The 24,858-nt window shown below is 36.2% G+C and overlaps 1 protein-coding gene across 5 annotated transcripts in view; it reads right to left on the bottom strand.

Moving 5' to 3' along the window:
- Positions 1 to 24,858, bottom strand: part of mical3a (microtubule associated monooxygenase, calponin and LIM domain containing 3a) — a 75,217-nt gene that overhangs the window by 45,553 nt on the left and 4,806 nt on the right. For all 5 annotated transcript variants that reach the window (XM_087796881.1, XM_087796882.1, XM_087796883.1 and 2 more), the window contains exons 2-12: positions 10,668 to 11,052; positions 10,396 to 10,603; positions 9,115 to 9,231; positions 8,929 to 9,030; positions 6,598 to 6,753; positions 5,525 to 5,625; positions 2,898 to 3,155; positions 2,706 to 2,821; positions 2,182 to 2,308; positions 2,010 to 2,103; positions 1,445 to 1,592 (exon numbers count right to left, since the gene is read on the bottom strand). In XM_087796881.1, coding sequence (XP_087653007.1) covers positions 1,445 to 1,592; positions 2,010 to 2,103; positions 2,182 to 2,308; positions 2,706 to 2,821; positions 2,898 to 3,155; positions 5,525 to 5,625; positions 6,598 to 6,753; positions 8,929 to 9,030; positions 9,115 to 9,231; positions 10,396 to 10,603; positions 10,668 to 10,949 — 1,709 coding nt within the window. In that variant the 5' untranslated portion in view covers positions 10,950 to 11,052. The remainder of the gene's footprint in view (positions 1 to 1,444; positions 1,593 to 2,009; positions 2,104 to 2,181; positions 2,309 to 2,705; positions 2,822 to 2,897; positions 3,156 to 5,524; positions 5,626 to 6,597; positions 6,754 to 8,928; positions 9,031 to 9,114; positions 9,232 to 10,395; positions 10,604 to 10,667; positions 11,053 to 24,858) is intronic.

Here is a 24,858-nt window from a genome sequence, read left to right as displayed (position 1 = left end):
CCACTTTGCCTCCAGAGAGCAGCAAACTCCATTAGAGCGAAGCTGCTGGAGATAGTGCAGTTCATGCGTCTGTGCCGGAGGACCATCAGCGGGGAAGATTGGGTTATGGGGGATCCTTCAGGGACTAGAGAGAACATTACGATCCCTACATGTCGCCTCATTAACCGTGATTTACACCACAAAAGGCAAAGAGGGGGACAATAAAGATCATTTGTAATCAACCTCCTCCTATAACCACCACGAGTCACTCTGGTTAATGCCTTCAAATTGTTTAAGGGAAATCACTTGAAAAACTTAACATGACCTTTATTAACCCCTTCTTCATTTAACTTGTTTTTTTGTATTTCTTCCGTCTTTTTTTTAATGTAGTTCTGATAATTGTTATTGCAAGTCTCTGTATAATGAATTACTTAGATAATATACGTTTCTTATCTTAAATCCTGACATCACAATATCAACATAAACATTTAAATACTTTGATTCCCGCTAACCATCCACTTTGCCATGTAATAAGAGGTCAATCACGTTTGAAATGATTCATGTTTATTTTAACACCCATTGAATTAACAAGAATGTTAATACATCTATAATTTCCAAGTTCAGCCCAACAAGCAAAATGATCTCTTCCTGCTAAGAATCTTTGTAGAAATAAGCTTTTTTTTTAAATTTTGAACTCATGTTAAAATGTTTCATTACGTCATAATTACAAAGTCACCTCCATTATTCATTTGAATTGAAGAAAAAGTGATATCACATAGTAGTACTTGCACCAGCCCTCAAAACAACTAGTTTTACTTCAGGAATAAAATAAAATAGATTTTTAAGTGACACAAATACTTAATATCACAATTATTATACACTACAAACATGAATCAAATTCAATTCATTATTTTCTTTTAAGTAATACTTAAATATCTATAATAATAAATTTCATCACCCTAGAAGCGTATCCTCCCAGTTGAAAATGGGGGAACAAAATAAACCTTTGCATGAAAATTTACAATGTGCCATTGTGTCATTATCATAAACTACTTTTTCATTTGAATAAATATTTTGGAATACGAATGACAGCAGCGGAAAATAACTCCTCAGACGTAACCAACTATTAATCAACCTTTTTAACACAATCTGTACCACATGTTATAAACTCATGGCACGGGGGTCAAATCAAGCCCGCCTTTTCATTTTGTGTGGACAGCCTGATGGCATGCTCAAAGTTAGTACGGGGTCGTTTAGAGGTCATAGATGTCAACGATTATTTTTTAAAAAGACGATCAAGCAAGTAAGTAAAGCTTAGATAAAGAACATAAAAATCATTTAGATTAAATTGACCCTCAAAGAAAGAAAAAGGCAATTTCAAAACTCTCATTAAGAAAATACACATTTTGTTTGGCCCTTGACTGTTTGGCCCTTTGATCTATTCACGTTTATGGAAGATACTCACATGAGATCAGGTCTGTATCGGTGGATCAGTGCACAGAGAGCCAGTCCACTCTTCCAGGACATGGTGAGGTCTCGGACATTTACATTCCTGTATCCCTCCGTCTGTCGCTGGCACCAGTTGAGCAGCTTACTGGAGCGAGCTATGGATTCTGGTTCAACGAAATAAAAGACAACAGATCAAATTAGGAAAAGTATTTAATCAGTGCCGGGATTTGATCTCTTGTGGGTCAGATTTTAAAAGTGTCTTGAAGTTTTCAACCATCAAGTATTAGTGCCAAACTTAAAAACCCAGCGGGGGAATATTCAACGTCAACTGTTAAACATCATACTTAAGTGAGAGAAATGACAAGTTACGGATGAATTCATAAAACTGTGGGCGATGGGTTAGTACATTAAAATGTAAACAAAGCTTCAGGAGTTCTTGTGGAGGAACACCATGCATTGTATTACCTCGCAGCTGCTTCTCAAGCAGAAAATAGTCTGGAGTGAAACGGCAACAGTTCAGAAACGAGACTCGACAAAAAGGGGTGAAGTGGTGAAGAAGTAACAGCAGAGAAGGTACAAACCATTCCTGGCCAACTTCGGCGTAGACGAGTTTATCACATTCTCCATTTCAATGCGCATTTCACTGGACTCCCCCGTGTCGATGAGGTGGCGAACCTGTTGAAAAATGAATAAAAAAAAGGTACTTGAAAAACTGTTTTTATTCAAACTTTGTTTTGGCTCATGTCGACTCACCTGGCTAGGTTTGAGGAAGTTAAGGCTTATGTTGGGGTAGCGTGTGGTCGGATCCACACTGTACTGACTGAAGTTCTTGCTGATGTTTTCCGGCGTGGTTTGAGGAAGCAGACGGTATATACTTTCCCTGTGAGGGGAGAAAAAGAATGCATTTTAATGCACACAAATAGTATATAAAAATGTTTTCATGTGTGGGTTTAAACTGCAGTCGACGTCTTGTAAAAAGTCGCCGGTACAAAAACATGTTTCATGTTTCATGTGTTGCACAAATAGGACTGAGAGTCAGTGCAAAGTACTGAAGTCACATTCCATTCAGTTCTCATGAGAGACGCTTATCCTATTAGTACCAGCAGAGGTGGGACTGACGCTCCGAATCACTTTTCCTAGGAAAGCACTCGGAGATTAGAAGGTGTGTTTAAAGAGCTGAAACGCTGTGTCGGTGTGTGTGTGTGTGTTTGGGTGTGGGAGGTTGGACAAAGTGGACTGCATATGTGTGTGTGAGAGATCGGGTTTATCAGCCTCACCTCTCAGCCAGCACCTCCAAAGGGGTTTTTCCTTGCGCCCAACTCTTCACCATCCAAGCCGAGTCCATGCCTGCCAGGAAACCGCGAGCGATGCCAGTGCCCATGGGCCAGAAGGGCTGGAGACAACAAGACCACATTCAAGACCCAAATATGGGACCAACTGGGACGCTGTGCGATTGTGTGCGCCCTCACTTCCAAAAGGCTGTCCCCCACCAGCGCCACCAGCAGCTTGTGACCGTGGCGCTGACGCACCATGGCGGCGTTCTCCGACGCGTACATGCAGGTGAAGTCGAACATGGCCACGTCGGGCTGACCGTAGTGGTTGATGGCGAAGTCCAGGGTGGGAAGCTGTTTGTTGGTGGAGAAATCGGCGGCTTCTCGGGCGTAAGACAACAACGCCGTCTGGTCCACGTTCGCTCTCGACAGCAGCATTTCAGTGTCGGCGTAGTCCTGAAGGACAAGTGAGATTAGGAAGTCTTACCCACAACTAAACCATTTTTTTTTTTTTTTTTCAATTAACCATAAACTTTTGAAAGTGTTTGATCATTTTTGTGTTGCAATTACACTCCCAGACGCTAGATGCCACCATTTATAATGTACTCCACAACTAAAGCTACAATGAAATCCTGCGGGATCCCAGAGACTGAGGACGAGAGGATACAGTCGACTACAGCAGTTTTTAAAGCTGATATTTGGACATATTTTGGTTTCAAAACAAATGAAAGCAGTTACGACTCCGTCAGGATTCATGTCGTCTTTAAATTCAACACCAGAGTCAAGTACTCGACAATACTACAAACATATCCTTGTTACTTCAGTATCGCAGTATGTTGTTGATCCATATTGTATCGCCAGATTCTCGCCAATATACCCCTGTATTTCATTAGGAAGAATACAATAAAAGTTACACTGTTTTTAAACAGACAGACTTAAGTGTTTGTGTCTCTTGAAAATGTTACAAAACAGTTTAAAAAACTATTTTATTAAAGCTTTTTGTGTTTGATGTCCCCATATTCCACTTAAAGAGTAGAAAGTGTGGGAATACATTCCTTTTCTGTGCAGCTTCAGCCATCTTGCTTCCATCAGTTTTTAAATTTGAATTATTTTCCTATTTTTTGGGGGACTTGGAACATCTAACGAAAGTGTAATAGTACATATAGGATGACACAATAATGTTTACTGTAGTGACTCAGGTGTATATTACAAATTTGTTTCTAAATAGAAAATTCTCTTTTAAATTTATAACAGATATCAATAGAAAAGTTACACCAAAATGCACAAAACTGAATTTGCTTACCAATATTTGCGATCTGATTTTTATTTAGTTAAGCAGGCCTTCATATTGACTGAGCAACAAACAGTGTTTGCAGAAAAAACAAACGTGTTACTCACATGTTGCTCCTTCATTGAGCAAATAAATGTTTTTGAAGTGTTTTTTTGATGGTAAAAAAATATTTTTTTATAGTTATATATTTGACATTAACATCTTGAGAATGAATCTTATATTTGGCGTTTACAATTTATTAATCTGGGATAAGAAGGACCTAACGAGAATGTTTTAGTTTTACACAAAGCACTTGAAAAAATGAATTCTTTGTATACAATTATTGTTGTATTTATTACTGCTTACTTAGATGTGTCGAATTGTAATGCTTCATGGAAGTAAAGACTTGACTGGACATGCATAAACTGGTAGCTGCTAGTGATGTGTTGATGAGGCTTCATGAAACAGCTGACAAGGTATCATGATACAGTGTCTTCATTTTGAAAAGCCACTAGATGTCACTCTCTGCTTTTTAATGTTTGTCTCTAATCTACTAATTCATTCATTTGAAAACATCTAGTGACCTTTCAAAATTATGAAACTGTATCATGATACAGTTTCACAAGGCCTCGTAAACGAATCACTAGTAGCTCCTGTAAAAAAACTTTTGCAAACATATATATGTTTATAAACAAGATATCTTGTTTATAAACATATATATGTTTATAAACAAGATATCTTGTTTCGCCTGAAACAGTTGAAAGTTGAAATGATTTAGTATCACTAGTAAATGGTGCAGTTAAAAGTCCTAATTGTGGCGGAATAGTAAATCATTTTTAACAAATATATCCTGGTGCTAAAATACAGAAATGCAATGCAGCTCAGGGGTTCAAAAAATCCGAACTCAAGGAGGAAATTTAAGTTTCTAAACTCAAAATGGCCAAAAATAGCACCTTCCACTCATGGGTTCAGATTTGGTTCAGATAATCCGCACATGTGAAACAGAACTCAAGATATATTTAGAACATGTTTTGAAGACTTGGGTGGGTTATTCCACCGCCCTAAGACTCCCCGAGTTTACTTCTTATTATTACTGCATATTTTCCTGTCTGCACATACTCATAACACAGTCACACGTGTGTCTACGTCAAGTCAGACATGTGAAAAAGGTCTTTTGCGCTTTTCCTGTGGAAATGATCCAGGAAAGGAAACTGGCGAGAGGAGACAAACACTCGGGCAAGTGTGCTTGAGTTGGCTGTGGTTTCCTGACCACTGTTGGCTTGGTCTGACCATTAGGCAGACACAGACAAAACACTGGGTGGGTCAATACGATGAAAACTGAAGAGAAGAAAAACAAGAGTTTTGTGTGTGTGTGTGTGTGTGTGTGTGTGTGTGTGTGTGTGTGTGTGTGTGTGTGTGTGTGTGTGTGTGTGTGTGTGTGTGTGTGTGTGTGTGTGTGTGTGTGTGTGTGTGTGTGTGTGTGTGTGTGTGTGTGTGTGTGTGTGTGTGTGTGTGTGTGTGACGTGCACCCGCCTGCTCCCCTTTGATCACTCACATGCAGAATGACTCCTTTCTCCAGCAGACTCTGCTTTTTGGCCGTCATCACAAAATAGTGCGTATCATCCTTGTAGTACACGATGTTTTCCAGGTCAATACCTAAAAAGAACCACAAAGGGACGCATTGTAACGCACAGGACGACACTTTTCCCTTATCAAAGCTGACTGCTGTCGTCATTAGCAGAGAGCAATTACGCGACTTGACGCACAAAAGCCGCTGGAACATTGTCAGGTCAGCAATGAAGTTTTGGCTTCTAATCCAAAAACAAATGTTTAATTGGAAGTATTGTATGTTAGTAAATCAGTGCCATCAAAATACTGAATAGTTTAATTCAACATTTCAAACTTAATATATTTTTTATTTCTATTTAATATATTTTTTAAATGTTGTTTAGAGGATTAAACAATTATTTACCAATTCAATAATTTGTATCATATTGTAATTTGTTATTATTTTATATAATCGAATTAGAAAAAAGTTAGAAGAGAGTTTATAAGAATAGTTTATAGTTTTTTGGTTTTATATTCTAATGCCAATGATTCAAAAATGTATATTATATTATAAATTATTATTAATTTAATATTTTTTTATATTATTTTTTGCCTAATAAATTCAATATTTTTGCACATAGAGTTTGATATTCGAAATTAAAATAATTAATGAAATATTTCCAACATTTTTACCTTGAATATAAAAGGCTATGAATTGAAAAGTATTGAATGAAGTATTTTTATTGGAATCAGAATATCGAACTTTGTGTAAAAAAAAAACAAACTATTTTGACAAGTCGAATTCTTTAACTTACTAAAATAAAAAAATAAAAATTCAACTTTACATCCCAAGAAATTGATTCGAATTATTGAATTGAAATAAATTCAACCATAAATATAGAAACTATTGAATTCAATTATTCAAAAAATAACAATTAAATGCTTAATAAAACAACAGAATCTATATAAAAACAATTCAGTTTCCACATTTGTAATTCTAGATTCAACCAATCAATATTCTGCCAGAACTGATATACTTCAATGGTGTTAAATTACAAAAGTTAGGAATAAAAGTCAAACCTGTTGCTTCTCTGAGGTCTTGAAAGAACTTCTGGTTGAAGATGAAAGCCACGCCGCTGATCTCTTCTACTTTTGCCTCCGCCGTCGTGTTTCTGTTGATGAAGTTTGCCGTGATGGCGATGGCCAGTTTCCCTCGGAATTCCTTTCTTCTAAACCCTGAGGATGAAGGGAGGAAAATGAATATGTGTAAGTGATTTAAAATGAATCATCACAAGCGACATCTGGTTTTTGTCCGATGTTTCTGTCATTCATCAGCTTGTTTAGGAAAGAAAAGCATTTTAAATATAAATATATTTTGGATTAAGTTGAATTAACAGGACACAAACATGTGGAATATAAAATGTGCACGACTTTTATTGATGATCTTACTCTCTTTAAACACCAGAAAACACTGAAATTATAATGACAATTATGGTTCTAGTCTGAGGATTTTTTTACCGGGACAATAATAACAATAATATTGACCCTTCTTACCGTCTGAAAATCTTTTGTTTTAGAAGATTGTATTTTCTATGAAGTAACATTAGCCTGTGACTCTTGACACATCAAGATTATAATTTCCGTCAAGTTTTAAAAAATAAGATTTGTGAAATGAGTGGAACACAATCAAAACAACCTCTATTAAGATTGCGTCAGATCGGTTGTAAATAGACCAGAATCCACTTTTTAAACATTCCTTCTACACAAATTACACAAGCAAATTATTTTTGAAAATATATTCAATGCTAGCAGCGACTTTCAGTTTGTGTTAAGAAGCAGTTAAAAAGTAGATAAAGTCGACAGTCAGACACTAAACTAGGATGAACATGTAAATGTTCTAGTAAATATGGACAGTGAAGGGAGGAAAGAAAGTTGCATCTGCTTTTCAACTTAATGCCAAATCAGGCTCACAAGAGCTTCGAATTAAAAAGTTAGCTAAAAATATACTGGTAAACTGTTTGCTAGCAATCTGAGAGATACACCATGATTGAAAGTTCCACCTGTTTTAGCCATATAAGTCAAGAATTAATCTGGGAAGTTAAAAAAACAGGATAGAATTGAATAAAGAACTACGTAGTAAACTGAAAACATGTTAAATTCATGTTTTTTTTTAGACTGAAACATCAAATCAGACCAATATCTCACACGTTGAGGCTTTTTAATGAATATGCAACAAGTATACAGTACATTTTGTTGGTATTATTTTGTTCCCTTACTATTGAGTTTGACACCCTTGCCTTTATGTGCGTTTCTATTGCATTGTTTACATTCAATAACAGCAAATATGTGACCAGAGAGACTGAGTTTGGAGTAAAAACATACATGAACCAGCAGTGACACCACTTCTGCAAATTAACAATATTAACCAACTTGTGTTGATTGAAGACAAACTCAGAAAATGGTTGAATTGTGTCTCCTTTAAGTTTGATTTTATGACAAAATATATTTTTATGTTTAGATCAAACACAAGATGGGATAAACCTAAATCAAATGTTAACTGTCAAATCGCTTCTATCAACAGCTGTAACTGTAACTAAAAAAAAAGGGTGTAAAACTTTAACTGTTTTCATTTGTTTTGAAGCCAAAATATGTCTAAACATCACCTATAAAAGATGCTGAAGTCAACTGTATCCTCTTATCCTCAGCTATCTTGCAGAATTGTCATGGTTCCCTTTTAATTAATTATTTAAGTGATTTAAAAAAAAAGAATGATACAGTGCCGTTGAATATTGTTATGGATTCATGAAAAAAATAAAAAATTAGTTGTTTTTTTTATGTGGTCTAAAACACACCAGACTATTAAAACATTCTTCCTGAAGTAGCATGTCGGGTTTTAAACACTGACATTTTAAAAGTAGGAACTCAGCATCAACTACTTGAGCACATCTTCATCCATCATGTATCATAACCAGAGGCTTTAACGTTATAGAGCAGCCTCATGTTATCTATCATCAAAGAACAAACAGGATTTGAACCCTCAGTCCAGTTCACATCCATCCCAGAGGGACGAGTCTGCTTCCCTTTATTAAAGCCAGAGTCGGCGACACTAGTAGGGGTCACGGTACTCTGCTCCACAGGGGATCACTGACCGAAGGATGTGCGGTGCTTGTGGAGGAAACGACCAATTCAACAATTCCTATTCTGCTCTGCTGGGAAAAGCTACGGAAAAGTTGCTTGAATAAATCAGAAACTGTTGGTTTGTGTGGAGCAGGATTAGATCAGAGACTGGACGGTGAAGTGAAGTTTGTAGCTCCAACAAACACAATCGAGAGGATCAACTTTCTCTTTTCATGTTATTTCAAAAAAAAAAAGCAGCCATGAGTCATACGTCGACTCCTAGTCTGAACCTGCCTGGTAGTGTGTTCCTTCTTCCGTCGGCTCCGATGATGACGTCGAACTCCAGCTCGTTGACAGGGTGTGTCCTGGGGTGGACCTCAGCCCTCCAGCCGATCCCTGAGGAACACACAGCAGTTGTGTAACCAGACAGAAATGCATCAATGGAGCCAGTTGAACAGAGCTCTTGCTTATGAGACTCACGTTCGTTCTCCTGCTCGTCGGGTGGCTCGATCAGACCCTTGAACTCTACGTTGACGTGGATTTCAATGCCCAGGAGCAGAGCCACTTTGAGCAGCATGAGCTGGAGCTGACGAATACCTGGAGATCAAACCGGAAGAGAAACAATCACAGTCTAAACTAGTAAAACACATGGAGGACAGAATGACAGGAAGTGGTAAAAAGTTCTGGTCGTTCTCCCTAATCCTTGTTCCTACTGAAAGATTCTACTTGTGCTCAGTGGCTAAATACGTTTGTTTTATATGAGTATTAGTGTTGTTTTCCTCTCAATCTGACTCAATCTATTATCAGCCACATCATCATCTGCCTCGTTATTGTTATTATTTTCACTTTTATTATCGTCAATAAGGTCATTATTCTATATTAAGATTACCATTAGTATTGTAGTTATTATTATCACCATTATTATATATGTTGTTATATTTGCCTGGTTTTTATAATCATTGTTATTATCATCATTGAAATTGTTATTAGTATCACTGTTATTATTGTCATTTTTCTCATCGTCATTATTATGATTGTTATTATCATCAAAATTAATAAGGGTTGTTATTATTATTGATATTGTTGACGTTATTAAGTTATGGTTATTGCCATTATCACAATTATGACAATTATTATTATAGCAATGATCAACATTATAAATATATTTATTATCATTATCTTATAATCATAATTGAAATATTGCCTTTATTATTGTTCTTGTTATTATTATTATTGATGTTATTTTTCACATCATTACTATAATTCTTATTGTTATGATCGTCGTTATAATTATTATTATAATTGTTATAACTATGATTATTGTTTTCGTAATTATTGTTGTTATCATCATTACTATTATTGTCGTAATTATCATCAATGTTATTGTCTTTATTATTGTCATTGATATTATAATTGCTGATTTCATGTTATCATTATTTGTGTCATCAATATGACCTTTGTTTTCATTATCGTAATTATCACAGTTTATTATTATCACCATTAGTTACTGGTGTTATTGTAGTCATTACTATAATTGTTATCATCTTTATTACTATCAATATGATCTGCATTAATATGATGGTTGTGTATTTATTTTCATTATTATAACAAATGTTATCATCATTACTATTATTGTTATTATAGTTGTATTACCGTTCTTGTTACTTCCTGTATTGTGATCCAGAGCGAAGCTTCATTTAAAATGTTATTTATTTTCCAACATTGGTTTATATTAACATTAAACTTGAACTTCCCACTTACTGATATGATCAATAGCACCAGCGCAGAACTTCCCGTGGAACTTCTTGGCCCCGAGGCCCCTGAGATCCTGGATGGTGAAGGGCCAGAGATGAAGCACATTGTTCCTCGAGAAAGCATCTCTTTTCTCCAGGAGAACCACTTTGGCTCCTAAGAAACAAAGCTCGATGGCCGTGCGCAGGCCACATGGACCGGCACCGATGATGAGACACTGGACACAGAAACAGTTACTCAACAGCCTCAACAGTAAGACCGTCACAATAAGGGTGTAATACCTTTGCATTGGCACAGGCGCGACCCTTCTTGTACTCCTTCTGGCTGGCTCTCTTGTCTAGCTTGGCCCACAAAGCTTTGGCCTTCCAGTAGTTGAGTTTGGACTTGAGCTTGTGGTAGAAGACTCGGTAGTCGTTGGGCTTCACGTCCAGGTGATCGCACAGCTCCTGGAAGGCCTTGAGTGTCCCTTTGCACGTGGACCCCTGGACGAACTTGTCAAACAGGACGTGGGACTGGTTTACTCCTTCTCCTCCAGCAGCACCAGCTCCCCCTCCGTCGCCCATGGTCCGGGCTCTCACGGGGCTGTGAAGGCCCCAGACAGGAGTCCAGCCTCTCTGCCTTCTGTTCGGAGGGCGACACTAACTTCCCGCCTCAAGCATCCTCATCCTGCCCAAAGAAAAACATAATTTTTAGTTCAAATTTTAGGCTGCAAATCCAAAAATAGAATAAAATGAGAGAATCTATACACGGATACGAAGCGATTTATTTTTTAACAATCCAACATCAATACTCAACATCACTGTATACTTGTTTTCTTTTTATGGTTTATTTTGCATTTATATCGTGTTTAAAATAAATAGTTTTTACTTTTATTTGCAATTAACATGCAAAAACGTACAGTGTGTACATTTTTGTGCCGCAATTAAACTTCCATTCCGTAGATGGCAGCAGTAAGTAAGTAAGTAATTTTTATTTGTATAGCACTTTTCCAGACCAGGGTCACAAAGCGCTTAAACAATCAAAACAATATTCAATAAAGTATATATTTTAAAGATCAAGATAAAACTGATAACACAACAGGAGTTCCAGAAAATCAAGGAAAAGCCTGAACAAATAGAAACGTCTTAAGATGTTTCTTAAAGGAGTCAGTAGATCCATCAAGCGCAAAGAGAGACGAAGATTGTCCTAAAGTTCTCCCCGCAGCTAAAGGAACAATGTCATCCTGCAAGATACTGTTGATGGCTGAGGACAAGAAGATACAGTCGACTCCAGCTGCTTTTAAAGCTGATGTTTGAACATATTTTGGTTGTAAAACAATTGAAAGTAGTTTCAACTTCATCAAGAGTCATGTGGTCTGTAAATTCTGCAACACCAGAGTCAAGTAATACTACAAATATATCCTTGTTCCTGAAGTATTGGAGTATGTTGTTGATCTAGGGTCAAGTACATGAACAGTATTGCGATATAGTAGGAACAATGATGTATTGAACATCTTACTGTATCGTAATACACCTTATATCGCCAGATTCTTGCCAATATAAACCCCTGCCAATCCATTACGCATTTGTAACAGAGCCTTACAGAAAAAAAAAAGTTATTTATATTATTTATGTTCTATGTTTATTAGAGTTTATTTTGAAAAGACTAGAAGCTTTTCTCTAATTTTTCATTGACTTGCAACTCGTTTCATGTCAAGACACCCATGTCAGTCAATATTCAAGAAATGGGATCAAAGAAACAAATGTTAAGTGTATGAAAAATAAATCTTAACAGAACAATTGTAAAAAAAAAATGTAATGCAATAAACGTTTGTTTTCTTTTCTTTTGCCATATTTAAAACCAAACCTTCTCATGTTGGTCTAAGACAAGAAGATGCTAAAATATATTTAAATGTAGTACCATTTGAAACAAAAAAAAGGGTGACCTCTAAAGGTGAACAACAATATGATGAGGACTGAATACAAACAAAATAATCTTCAATTAAGGCAATAAACACAAATATTAAACCAGATGCATAGAGAAAAAGGCATAAAATGGTTAAACATCGGGTGACAAGCGGTTTTGTAATTTAATAAAATGCCTCTTGAAAATGTCAACTGATAAGAAAATATTTCAGTAAAAAAAAACAAACAGTGAACTTAATGACATTCCCCATTTATCTCCAGCAGAAGGTCACTGAACTCGGTGCAAACAAAAGTATGTTGCTGAGGGTAAAGTTCTCCAACACATTTAGAGAAGGAACATAAAGCGTGTATCAACTGTGCATGTCCTGCGTACTGTCGTAGCATCTTGCACATGAATGTTTCACGAGCTGCAACATGCAGTCGTGCAGCGTCATGCACGGTCAGGCCCTGAATGACGAGATCCTTCTCTCTGGCATCTGCTCTTCAGCTGCTGAGCCTGGAATGTCTCTCTGGACTCTGTTGCTTCATTCCGTTTGTGAAGGAGAACACTTTCAGAATCTGCCAACTCCGTCATATTTTGACAAACAATTTTTATTTCCCCCCTAAAAAGTGTGACAGGTTTTAAATTCCCCTCCCAGAGGCATCGATGCAGAAACCTGACAACGACAATGGCATCAGAGACCAGATCCTCTTACGCCAGGTTTCCCTACGTCACAGTCCCACATTCACAATCGGGAAAGATAATCTTTTCGGCAAACAGGACTCAAGAGAGACGAACCTCCCAAGTTCATGCGGGCTCGACCATGAAGTCCCAGTTCCCGAGGCAACCCAGGAAAATAGCAGGGTCAGCATAAGCTTCTTTTCACACACTGCCAAATATTTAGTGCAGTGAATAGAGCTGGCTCTGGTGCCGGTGCTGGTGCCTCGGTCGGTCTGGACTGCAAGTACTGGACATCAGAGGAACACTTCCATGACTACTGTCACCCAAAGATGCGACAAGTAGCAGTAAAAACTTCGAGAGAAAAAACGCGATTCTAAAATTTTACTTTGAAAAAAAAAAAAGATTAAATTTGATTAAAATATAATTCAGGCTAAAATCACACTGAACTTCACCAATGCCTCAAGAAAAGTCATTATTAACTAAATGACTGGCCAGGTCGCTACAATAGTCGGCTTAATATGGAGTATTCATTACAAAAACTTGTACTTTTATTTGATTATCAACTTTGTTAAAGGGGTCTTTCTTCCTTTTTATACATTTATAAATGTCACTTATGGAGTTACTTTATTAATAATGGTAATCTGTTTAAGTAAAAATGGATCATACATGCACCAAACAGCCTTTATTTGTAACACAACATACAAATAAAGTGGAACAGTTTGCGAGGTGTAAAAATGATACTGCATTTATAAATAAGTGCTTCTGTATAAGCAGGACTTGAAATTACAACATGGGGTCTAAACAAGCAGCACTTTTATAAAGGGTACTTTTGGCAAATCTTAATCGTACTTTGTGTCTAGAATACAATTCTTGTCTGGGGGCAAAGTGGTGGAGGGTGTAGGCGTTTGGAGGATGTGCCGAGTTTTCAGTTTCTTGATAGGTTTCCTTATTCTTTTTCCTTCAGTAAACTTTTTGTTTCAGGGAATTAAATCTGTCCTACGTTACTGAATGCCACTTAAATCTGTATTATTGCACGCATCACACTTGACTGTCAATCCAATGCAGAGGAAGCTCATTGTTCTTTTCAAGTGTTCTTTTTTTAACTAAATTAAGCAAGTCTTATCTTGGTTTCTAAATGTAGCTTATCTTTTATTTTAATGACCTATGTTTCACTCGTAAGTTTGTAAGTTGTGTCGTATAACATCTTATATTCATTTCCCCTCGCGGGACAAATAAAGGATTCTGATTCTGATTATCCATCACAAGAATTTTTTATTGTAATTTTCATTGACAACTAGTGGATAAGGTCCCCCATGACAAGAGAGCCCCTTAAGTGATTCATTCTCATGTGGTTTTACCAAGTCAGGTTTTTTAGTTTTTCTTGTCTTGCATTTCATATCAGCATTGAAGCTTTACACGTGGATCATAGAGCATTCAAACCAGGATGAAGCTCAGGAAAACTAACTGAAAATAAACTTTTGATAAACTGAAAAATAAAAGGAGAGAAAAAGAAGCACAATGGTAGTTTTAGCAGTAAGGAAGTAATGATGATTTTTCCTTGAGAAAAATAAATTAAATATCAATCTTAAAAAAATGCTCGTCATTAGTGCAAAATGATGCTAAATTGCACATAAAGTACTATTTCTGATTTATTTAAACATATTGTTTTGATGGTGGATTTAAGCAGCAGTTTCGCTGCAATTGGTGAGAAACAGAAGTATCAATTATTAGTCATTTATTTTTGTTGATGGATGCACTTTGAAGTTTTCTGTTAACTTCAGGGCAAACATGACAGATTTTTCGTTAACAATTTGACTTTTGACCCCACAAAGATTCCATCAGTGAAGGATGTCTCACTTACACAAGATACAGAAAAAAAGCAAAAATTTAAAAGAATTCTCAAGGGTCTAGTATAACACCGGTGAAATTGAATCTTTTTCGTGATAATCAATAACAAGTTGTGAAAAAATGGATCGATCATGCTGTGAGGTGTTTGTGTGAATTTAAAGACGCATGGGTTACCAGAGTAGATATTAAGAAAAATGTAACGATGAAAGTGGAACACGCAGCTAAGAGGGGCAGCAGTAAATCTTTAACAACACAGCGTCGGTTCTCTGGAGGACGAGCAGCTAAATCTGGGACATGTTACACCTCAACACAAAACAACAACCAAAGTCAAGTGAATGAAGGACGCCAACACTGTATTCACCCGACAGAAAACAGGAAATGAAGTGTCGGCGTTGAATGTGGCATGTAGAGGTGACACATTAAATAACAAGATAACATTCACGATTGTCCATTGTGGGGATCATAGAGCCATGGGACAAAGGTGTGTTTTTTCTAAATAAAGGTGGAATTTGAATCAGAAAAGTGTGCCAGGCCACGCTTGAGAAGACTTCAAATAAGTAAGTAAGTAAGTAATTTTTATTTATATAGCGCTTTTCCAGACCAGGGTCACAAAGCGCTTAAACAATCAAAACAATATTCAATAAAGTATATACTTTAAAGGGCAAGATAAAACTGATACCATTCAAAGAAGAAAGAGCAACTTTCCTCAACACATTAATGAGATCTAAGGAGTGAAAGCAGTGCTAGTTAGTCATCTTTCACAAATGTATGTCTAACAACCCGTGCTTATTGTATGCTCTTGTGATATTACAGTATATTTGCACCGTTATGTAGTCAGAATAACCTATAATTTCACAAGAATACAGACAAAAACTTTTTGTTTAAAACAATAAAAACTATATTTTCAGCACCATATTCATTAGATATACAACCCTTTCCATTTATAGCTGCTTCTTGGAAGAATTAACTGAAGTAAGGGGAGTGTATCTGCGAGCAATGGGCAGTCAGCGCAAACAAAATCCTTTTTTAGCAAGGGTTGTAGATTAGCCAGGTAGTCCAGTGTGGAAACACTTTGCATACAAGTCAGACAAACCCACAGCACTAACAGAAACCGACATGCAAACTAGGATGTTTTCGAACCAAAGAAGGAACAACTGAACACATGGCATCCATACTTGCTTCAAGAATTCACTCTCGCTTGAATCAAGTTCTACTAAACCTGAACAAATATGCTGTTATTTGTTCTTGTGTGGAATATGTAGGATTTAAAGCTCTCTTATGTGAATGTGTTTTTACTTTAAACTTTATTTTTCCCGTAAGGAGTTTTACATTATTCTGACGGGTGGAAAATACTGCTGCCCTTGTTATGAAATTGCATTTTTAATATTGTATCATATTTTTAAAAAACAACATTATTTAACATTTTAATTAACTACAGCACTGCTGTTTTTTGTTTATAATGTAAAACTGCTATATTCAGTTTCTAAAAATTAAGCAATTTAGCTCCAAATTCTTTCCATTAAAAAGGTAATAAACTTTAAAGTACTTTGGTTCCGTTCTTTTGTTTCCCATAGAATATTTATCGTGTATCGTCTACTAAATTTCTTGAATTGTGATTAGAGTATTATTTGATGTTTTATATTATCAAAATTGTGAATATGTATTATTAAATGTTTTGTAATATGTATGACACTTCTAAGGAGAAATAAATTACACAAAATAAATATAACTAAGTAGCCTTTTAAATCTATGGTATCACAATTGGTTAAATTAATTAATCACTTTATATTTATATCTTTTCATTTAGAAGGACATTTTCTGCCATATAATAGCACTTGCTTACTTAATTACTTAAAAACACAGCTGACCGTTAAATGCTGTATAAAAAGTAATGAAACAAACAATAAAATAAAAAGAGCAATAATAAAATTAAATAAAACAACTAAGAAAATATAAATCTATAAGATAAGACTCTAAAATCAAGTATAAAAAATAACAAAAAGAAATATAGTCAGGTGTGCTTTAAAGGTGAGTTTTTAAAATGGTCATCCTTCAGTGACAGCGGTGCAGCATTTACAAATGTCCCCTGAACACACCTAACCATAGCATGTTAGAATCATGGAAATGTTGACCATGATTTGAGCTGCTCAATAATACTGTGGTACATTAAATTACATAGTAATAGTGAACTCATCATCAGCTTTTGGCAAAGTACCACACATTTACGATCATAGTTATAAATATAAAACCGAGCATCAAAAAATTGCATGTTAATTTCAAAATATACCTTATAGTATTTATGGTCTGGATTGTCTGCAATGCAAAAATATAATTCAAAAACTTTCCAAATGATGTGATTTTATAGTAACATTGGTTGCCCTAAGCAATCACATGTACCAACACAACTAGCACTTAAAATAAAATAATATCCTTGTGATAACTACTGATGCTGCTCAATCTGTAGAGTAAAAAACAACAAATAAATAAAACGAAAAAACAACCTCTTGACACAATTTCACACACATGTCATGTTGCACACAGAGCCTCACACAAACACAAACACACACTCAGCATGCCTTAGCCTTTTTACTGCTTCTATTACATCACCCTGTGATCTAAAAATAGAGTGAAAGATTAGGCCATGAGGCGGCACGTTTGACTCGACAGCTCAGCCTCGACTCAGGCAACATCATCTCAGAACAGCTGTTTCTTTATCACCGAATAAGTCTTTAAATGGTGTCTTTTGAATTGTTTAGTGAATATTCGAGCGAGAGCAGCCTCTCTGCTGATGGCGCTCTCGTTGTAGTTGCCAACATTAAAGCGGATAAATCTAGGATTTTGACAGATTTCTCACAGCTAGAGCACGATGTAAGATTACATGTAGACCGTTGGTAAGCCTGTGTATCCACTCCTGTTTTTAGCTTTTTTTCTCCGTCAGTCTCCACGCCAGATTTGACTGATGCTCAGAGGACATCCTCGAGATGAAATTAATATCGTGACTCATCGCCGCCTCCTCAGGATCCATCTGGGAGCGGGAAAAGAAGCCGCAAGATTTTTACCTCTCGATACTATGCAGCTATATTTAAAAAATTAATGGATTTAGTGTCGCATTTACAGGCCTGCATAGCAGACATACACACACCATGGTCGACGAGAATAAAACACTGGAGCCATCGCATCTATTTAAGCAAATATTTATGCCTTCGCATCTATTTAAGCAAATATTTATGCCTCAACTACTGTAGTTAAATACGCTTCAAACAACTTTTGCTCGAACTACACTATGTAATGCTGGATATAAATCCTTGGTGCAACGTAAACATCTGACTGAAAAATGCATTTCCAGGATGTATAAAAGTGTGTTACAGGACATTAGTTTTATTATGATAATATTTGTGTCGCTCTTCAAGCACACTTAAGAGTTTTTTTTTTTTACAGTTAAAGTTTAAACTGTCCAATTGAAGAGTGTGTACATAAAACCTGTTTTTTCAAGGTGAGGAGAAAAAAAAAGAAGTTTATTTGTATTCTCTTACACAGTTAAGCCGTTTTCATTATTCAAACAAGATTCTGAATCAACTTCATCAACTCGGAACCTTACTAATAGATATCAAATTGATATAGGAGAATAGCTGTGATACTCCATATGTACTATTTAATCGGTAATTGCAATTCAAATGGAAGTCAAAATTGAGCTTGTATCATCCCCCATAATGCAATGTAATATATGCACAGCATTTGCGCAACAGGAGAAGCTCTTTGGTGATTCAACAGCACTTATTTAACTAAGCATCTAAAGCGTCACAACAAAAAATAGGGTACGTTTAAAACAAAACAAGAAAGACCAATGAGGCTGTAAACTTTTCTGATTATTCTGTAGAGTTGAGATAAAAGCATAAAAAATAACAGAAAAAAAATACTCCAATTTATTTGGAGGGACGGTTTGTTTAGCGTCTTAAAATTAGGGATTTTGTCAACTTGTTTCCCGTCAATATTTTATTAAATAATACAAAGATAAGGCTATTTTATTTGGACATTTTTGTCCAATAAAGATGGATCTTTACTCTACAAAAGTCTTTTGGCATTTTGATGTTCTCTTAAAGAGCTCGACACATGCAGGGGTTTATTCACTTCAGTATTCAGTATATTTTTACACCCGACTTTTTCGATTTTTGCAGGTTGTCAGAGTAAACTGTTCCTTTTTAAAGTTATAGACAAAAATGTATGTTCTTCTGAATGAAGCGAATCATGCTCAGTGGTCTTCGTCTTTGTCTTCATCTTCCTCCAAAAAGACACTTAAAAACATCCACTACCTCCATACTGCTCGTCTATACATGTCCCGCTTATGTTGAGGCTTAAATCTCGAGATACAGACAGGAAGTACTCGAGTAAATATCGCGAGAACCCCTAGAGCGCATACAGTCTACACTGAAGTTTGGAATTCTGGTTTATCCATCACTTTATTCAAATAAATATCAACTTTGTAATTCCAATTATAGTCATTTTTGCTTTTTATTCAATCAATCAGTATTGTTTGATGAAACCTACGCATTGGTAATTTCAGTAACCTGAAAAAAAATCAGGTATTTATAATTCCGATTTTATCGGAGAATACTTAAGTTTGAGGGAAAACCTTTTGAAAACCTTTTTTTTCTTTATGCAACTCAATTTGGTTCCAACCTTCAATAGAGTTCGTCGGCCCAGACTGTTGATTCTATAGTCAAATATACCGAGAGCGAATGTCCGCCAATAGTGACCACAGCTATTCCATTTGGGGGAACCTCAGTCTTGACTAGGATGCCGTTTTCACCACCTCAATGCTGTTTTCTATTATAACAAAAGTAAAGGAGGCCCCGCAACTATTCAACCATAAACACAACAGAACCACAAGTGGTGGGGGAAGCATGCAAAAAACTTCCGTCACAGCCTTCCACAGCTCATAAGACATGGTCATGGATTTCAACATTTTATTTTTGCGGTAGACAGGCCGTCAAATGGCTGGTATGAGTAGAAGGAACATAAACAACATCTTCCAGCGGACGAGGAAGTGTAACATAATCCCATCCAGCTCCGTTGCCAAGATTCACAGACGTGTCACTCGTTCACACTTGATGATTCAAAATGTTCATGGACTGTTTACACCTTTTGACTTTTTATCCATTAGGTAAGCAAACTGTGACTCAGCACTGGAGAAAAATCCAGTTGTATCGCACCAGGGACTATTTTAGAACCCGTGATTTGTCATATAAACACATGGCTAGTGCGTTTAAATTCCAAACAATTTAACAGGCAGACAATCAAAGTTGTTTATTCTACATAGTAGCGAGACAACAATGACATAGAAACAGAGCGTGGCGAGTGAAGAGTTTGTGGTTCTCTGTATTTAGATCAGGATACATGATTTTGAACAACAAAAGCAGGAATAAAAAAGCAAACAACTGCGCCTTAAAATGATGACGATGGATATTGGCACCATATTTATACAGCAATTATTCTAACTTAATCAAAGTTTTGTTTAATTTTAAAGTAATAGTTCAACAAAAAAACAAATTGAACTTATTTATTATGTAAACTAAGGTTTGCCATTATTTTTCACAGTTCCTTTTTAGAGTTCTAAGCAAAAATGTATTTCCACATAAAGTAGGCACTGGTGCTCACTAGTCTTTGTCCAAAAAGACACACTTTGTCTGTAGTGCTTCTTGTACTGAAGCATTGAAGAAATTGTTCTGGAAAATATTAAACAATTAATATAATTAAGGCATTTTAAGCTTATTTTTAGCGGAAGATCACAGGCCATCAGAGCAATTCTTGCCCACTGACACATGCAAATGTGTTTCAATGAAGTAAGACTTGTAACTGGTGTTGCACCTTAAAGTTAGTTTACCTTTGGCCAATTACTGTCTTTTACTGCCAATTTTAGCTGTTGTGTTGTGTTAAAATACAGGCTACAGTAACCCCCAAATGAAAAATCTGAATAGGTAATTTTGGACAAGATAGCTCAGTGAAAGGATTAATATAATATTTAGGTTCCTACTAACTTATAATACCATAAAAACTGAGAATAATTCAGAAGTTTTGGACTGTATAACCTTTACCGTTCCCAAATTGTTCACGTTTAGCCCTCTTTTCCTTAATCCCTTGATTATTGAAAATTATAAATAACGTGCCATCCATTTATTATTTCTGGCGACTTGTGGCAATTTTGTTTCCTTTATTATCCACGATACTATTAATATATTTAATGAAATGTAAGATATCATGTTTACAGTGTTACCGCTGATATAATGAGCATTGAGCCAGTGGGTAAATGTGGCTAATAACCTGGCTAACAATTGTAATCCATGATTATTTTCTTTTCTGCAAAGTTTTTCTGTTGTGAATTCTTGACACAAAGGGTAAGTACACATACCAAAATTCACTCTGCAGTGCAAGTTAAAACACCACAACAAAGCTATGAATTAATGCGTAAACTCTGAGAATCTCTGAGTAAAACACAACATGTGTGAGTGGGAGTGGGATTTGCTCACACACTGCCATATATCTATACAAAGGCATGTGGAGGAACAGGTACATTCCAAAACCAAAGTTGGACTCTACACTTTAGAATGAGGTGTCGTGCTGGAGAGGCAATACTTCCAAATCCGGAAAGTTCAAACTGAAAAAAGGATTATGATATAGATGAATAGAGTACTAGTAATGGGAAGAATACTTATAATAGGATATATAAACAACCATCGAGGTGAAATAGCATAGAAAAAACGTTGACAGAGCGAAGAATGTGAACTTCGAAGGATCTTTTGTTCTTGTTTCTTTTTCCTCATATTAATTACAAAGCTAATATTTAAACCGTGACAAGGCAAAGTAAACAACAGGAATTCCTGACTGTGTGGACATTCACACTGTCTGTACATGATCGACAACTGACCATTTGCCCATTTAAGTTTGATTTTAAAGGTAAGCACAGGGTAAAGAAAACCACAGGGAAACTGAAAAAGCCTCACAAATGTTACAGATAAGCTGTATTTTTGAAAAATTTCAACTTTATTACAAGAGGCATAAGTTTATCTGTTTTTTAGCTGCAGAACTTACTGAATATCTAGCAGAAAAACTTTTATATCCAAGGCTAAAGGGTAAGAAATGGTAGTTTGAAACAAGCATATGTCAAAACCTGCATCGCAACAACTCCATCTCCATCTCTGCTTTCTTGGTTTCAGATTATCTACAATATTGAACAAGCAGGTCTCATTATTATCTTACAGACCCAAGAATATTCTGTTTCCATTCCAGATTATATTTATGTTTGTTTTTCCATAAATTGTACTTGTATTGAATGCATCATATCCTTTCCCCAAGTTATTGAATACACCCCATAAATTGGTGTCAATCCATTGTGGTAAAACCATATTTTTGGCGTTTTTAAACAGAAACCTCTTGTTTCATTTTAATCAACATGAATCAAATGTATTTGTTAAACATGTTTAGTTGTTTTCATTCATCACCATCATCTTTTACCTCTAGTTACATGGGGTGCATGGAAAACACTGCATATGTCGCATTACATAATACGAGTACAGTATAGTGACTATTGTGTACTTGATGCATTTCTGTGTTATACATCAGTGGTCAACCCTTCATCCAGGGACCGGTATTGTTCCGTAAGGCATTGGTTAGCGGGCCGCACAGACAGGAAATAAATAATTTATATCATTTTTGTTGTATTTTTTAATACTTTTGAAAATAGACCAGATTGTCACCAAAGCAACATTGGCCTGTTAAACTTCTTGTTTCAGTCAAGATTACTACAAAAAACAAAAAAACCATCTCTTCCATCTTGATGCAAACAACAGCCTATAGCTCTTGATGATTCAGTGTTATGGTGATGTGTTTTTTATGCACATCTATGAAATGGTTATGCTATTTAATTGTACTGTTTTCAACCAAAGGTTGGTCCATCAAACTGATCCTGGGCAAATAAGGTTGGGACCTTCGTTTTATCCAATATATGTTGTGCATTTTATGTTGGCATTAACTCCATCTTAAAAGATCACACACACAAAAATAATAAAAAGGTTATTTTGGTCAAGCAATAGATATGCTTCAGCATGGGCTTTTCTCAATTCCAGCGCTGGAGCGTGCAGGAGCTAAAGCATCACACCTGTTTGTAAAACAGCTGCAGAATTAGCATACGGTAGGATCTGTGATGGAAGATCTGATAACACCCGCGGCATCTTGTGACTAGATCGACTGTCAATACACCGCTCTCACTTTCAGGGACGCAAACTAAGACAAAACTCAATGAAAGACACAATGAAAGAGCTTTAATTTAAAGGGAAAATAAGATACATTTTCCCCAGCTTGTCACTTCACAACAAGTAGTTTGTGAAGCTCATGCGAGAGGCGCGTCAGCCAGAACGAGCTGTAATCCCGTCACATCAACAGTTGTGTTCTCTAATCTCCCAGAGTGTGCACGGCTGCTCACGGAAAAGTTGCTCGGTTGGTAAACAAGCAAGGGTTGCGTGAGGATCGCCGATGGCTGGATGAGCCTGAAGTCGACCCTTTTCTAACATTGTGTTTCCAGTGTAGACGCCTGGTACTCTCTTGGCAACTTTCCACCGACTCCCTTTGTGCATCGGGTTCTGTCGGGTTCAACAGATGAAGGACGGCGAACAGATGACTTGGCATTCAGAAGAGAAGGTATAAATATCAGCAGGTCAAAGAACCACCAAGTGAAACGAGGATTACCAACTGTGTCGTACTAGAAATTTCCATTCACTCTGCTGACTTTACTTGGAAATGACAATGGGAATTATGTTAGATTTCTTTTTTCCCCCAGAATAAACCACGTTAAAATCCAAACATTTAGAAATAACTTGAGCGAGTTCAGGAAAAAAAAAAAAAGAATTTAAGTAATTATTCTTTTCAATGTAAAATCTCTTATTACACAGATACATATTGTAAACATTTAATTTGTAGGTTTAAAAAACCAAGTCGAACTTAAAAAATGACACAGATGTTGCTATAACATGACTATGTTTTAAGTATCAATTTCTTTTGGACCATACTTCGATATCTACGGTGGCCCAATGCCGACACACAGCACTACATCACATCAAGTTTGATACGACAGCTTATAACGTTTAATTATGTTTTAAAGTATGTAACAAGGTGTGTATACTATTAACCCGGAAACACTGTGTTTTCTCATAAGTAGTACTATCTAATGAATATGTATAACAACACAAGCCTCAGAGACGAGTCACATGAGAGTACAGATCTAGTTCTCATAAGGCTTCCACTCACTGGTGCCACCTCGGTTGAAAACATTAGCATAGCTAGAACCAGAGGCATGTTGGCCTTCCTGTGTGAACTGAGCAGAGCAGCTGATCTACTTGTAACTGAACACCTGAGCCGAGAAGCATGCTGGTCCCTTTAGACAAGGCAGCATGAAAACAGATTCAATACTTTTATCCTCGTGCATGCGCAGACGCCGGAGATGACGTTAGCAAATCCTGATGCGAATACCACAAAACTATTTGTTAGTGGCTATGAATTATTTTTAATCAAAATAGAAGGAAGGAAGACGATGAATGAACATTTCAAATAATGTTACAAACAATTTTGGCCCCACTTTTAAATGACTTGCCATTGCTAGTCTGATTGGCAAATATTTTGACACACAAGTTAAACTGAAAGTGGGTTTTTGTCGTTTTTGGCGCCTTGAAAAATCGCACTAATGCAAATTCACCGAACCATTGTTCCAGGTTCCTCGCCACTCATATACGATTGGTTTCCTTTTTAATCTGCGTCATGTCAATAATTGCGTTGATAGGATCATTTAGGCATAAATGAGTGATAGAAGTAAAAAGTTTTCTGTGAATTTTACAAAATTAAAACCGCATTTGCAGATCACTTTTAATACATCGAAGGAAAGAAAGCGACAAATCTGGTTCAATACCCTGGAACTTCACAAATACTGCTTCTGTAAATGTCAATAAATCTACTTACATCTACTTACATCATCTACATCTACATCTCATCTAAAATTGTTCACTGTCTTGACAG

The sequence above is a fragment of the Callionymus lyra genome, chromosome 8 (genome assembly GCF_982586985.1).
Source record: "Callionymus lyra chromosome 8, fCalLyr1.hap1.1, whole genome shotgun sequence".
Taxonomy (NCBI): Eukaryota; Metazoa; Chordata; class Actinopteri; order Syngnathiformes; family Callionymidae; genus Callionymus; species Callionymus lyra.
This window is presented reverse-complemented; position numbering and strand designations above follow the sequence as displayed.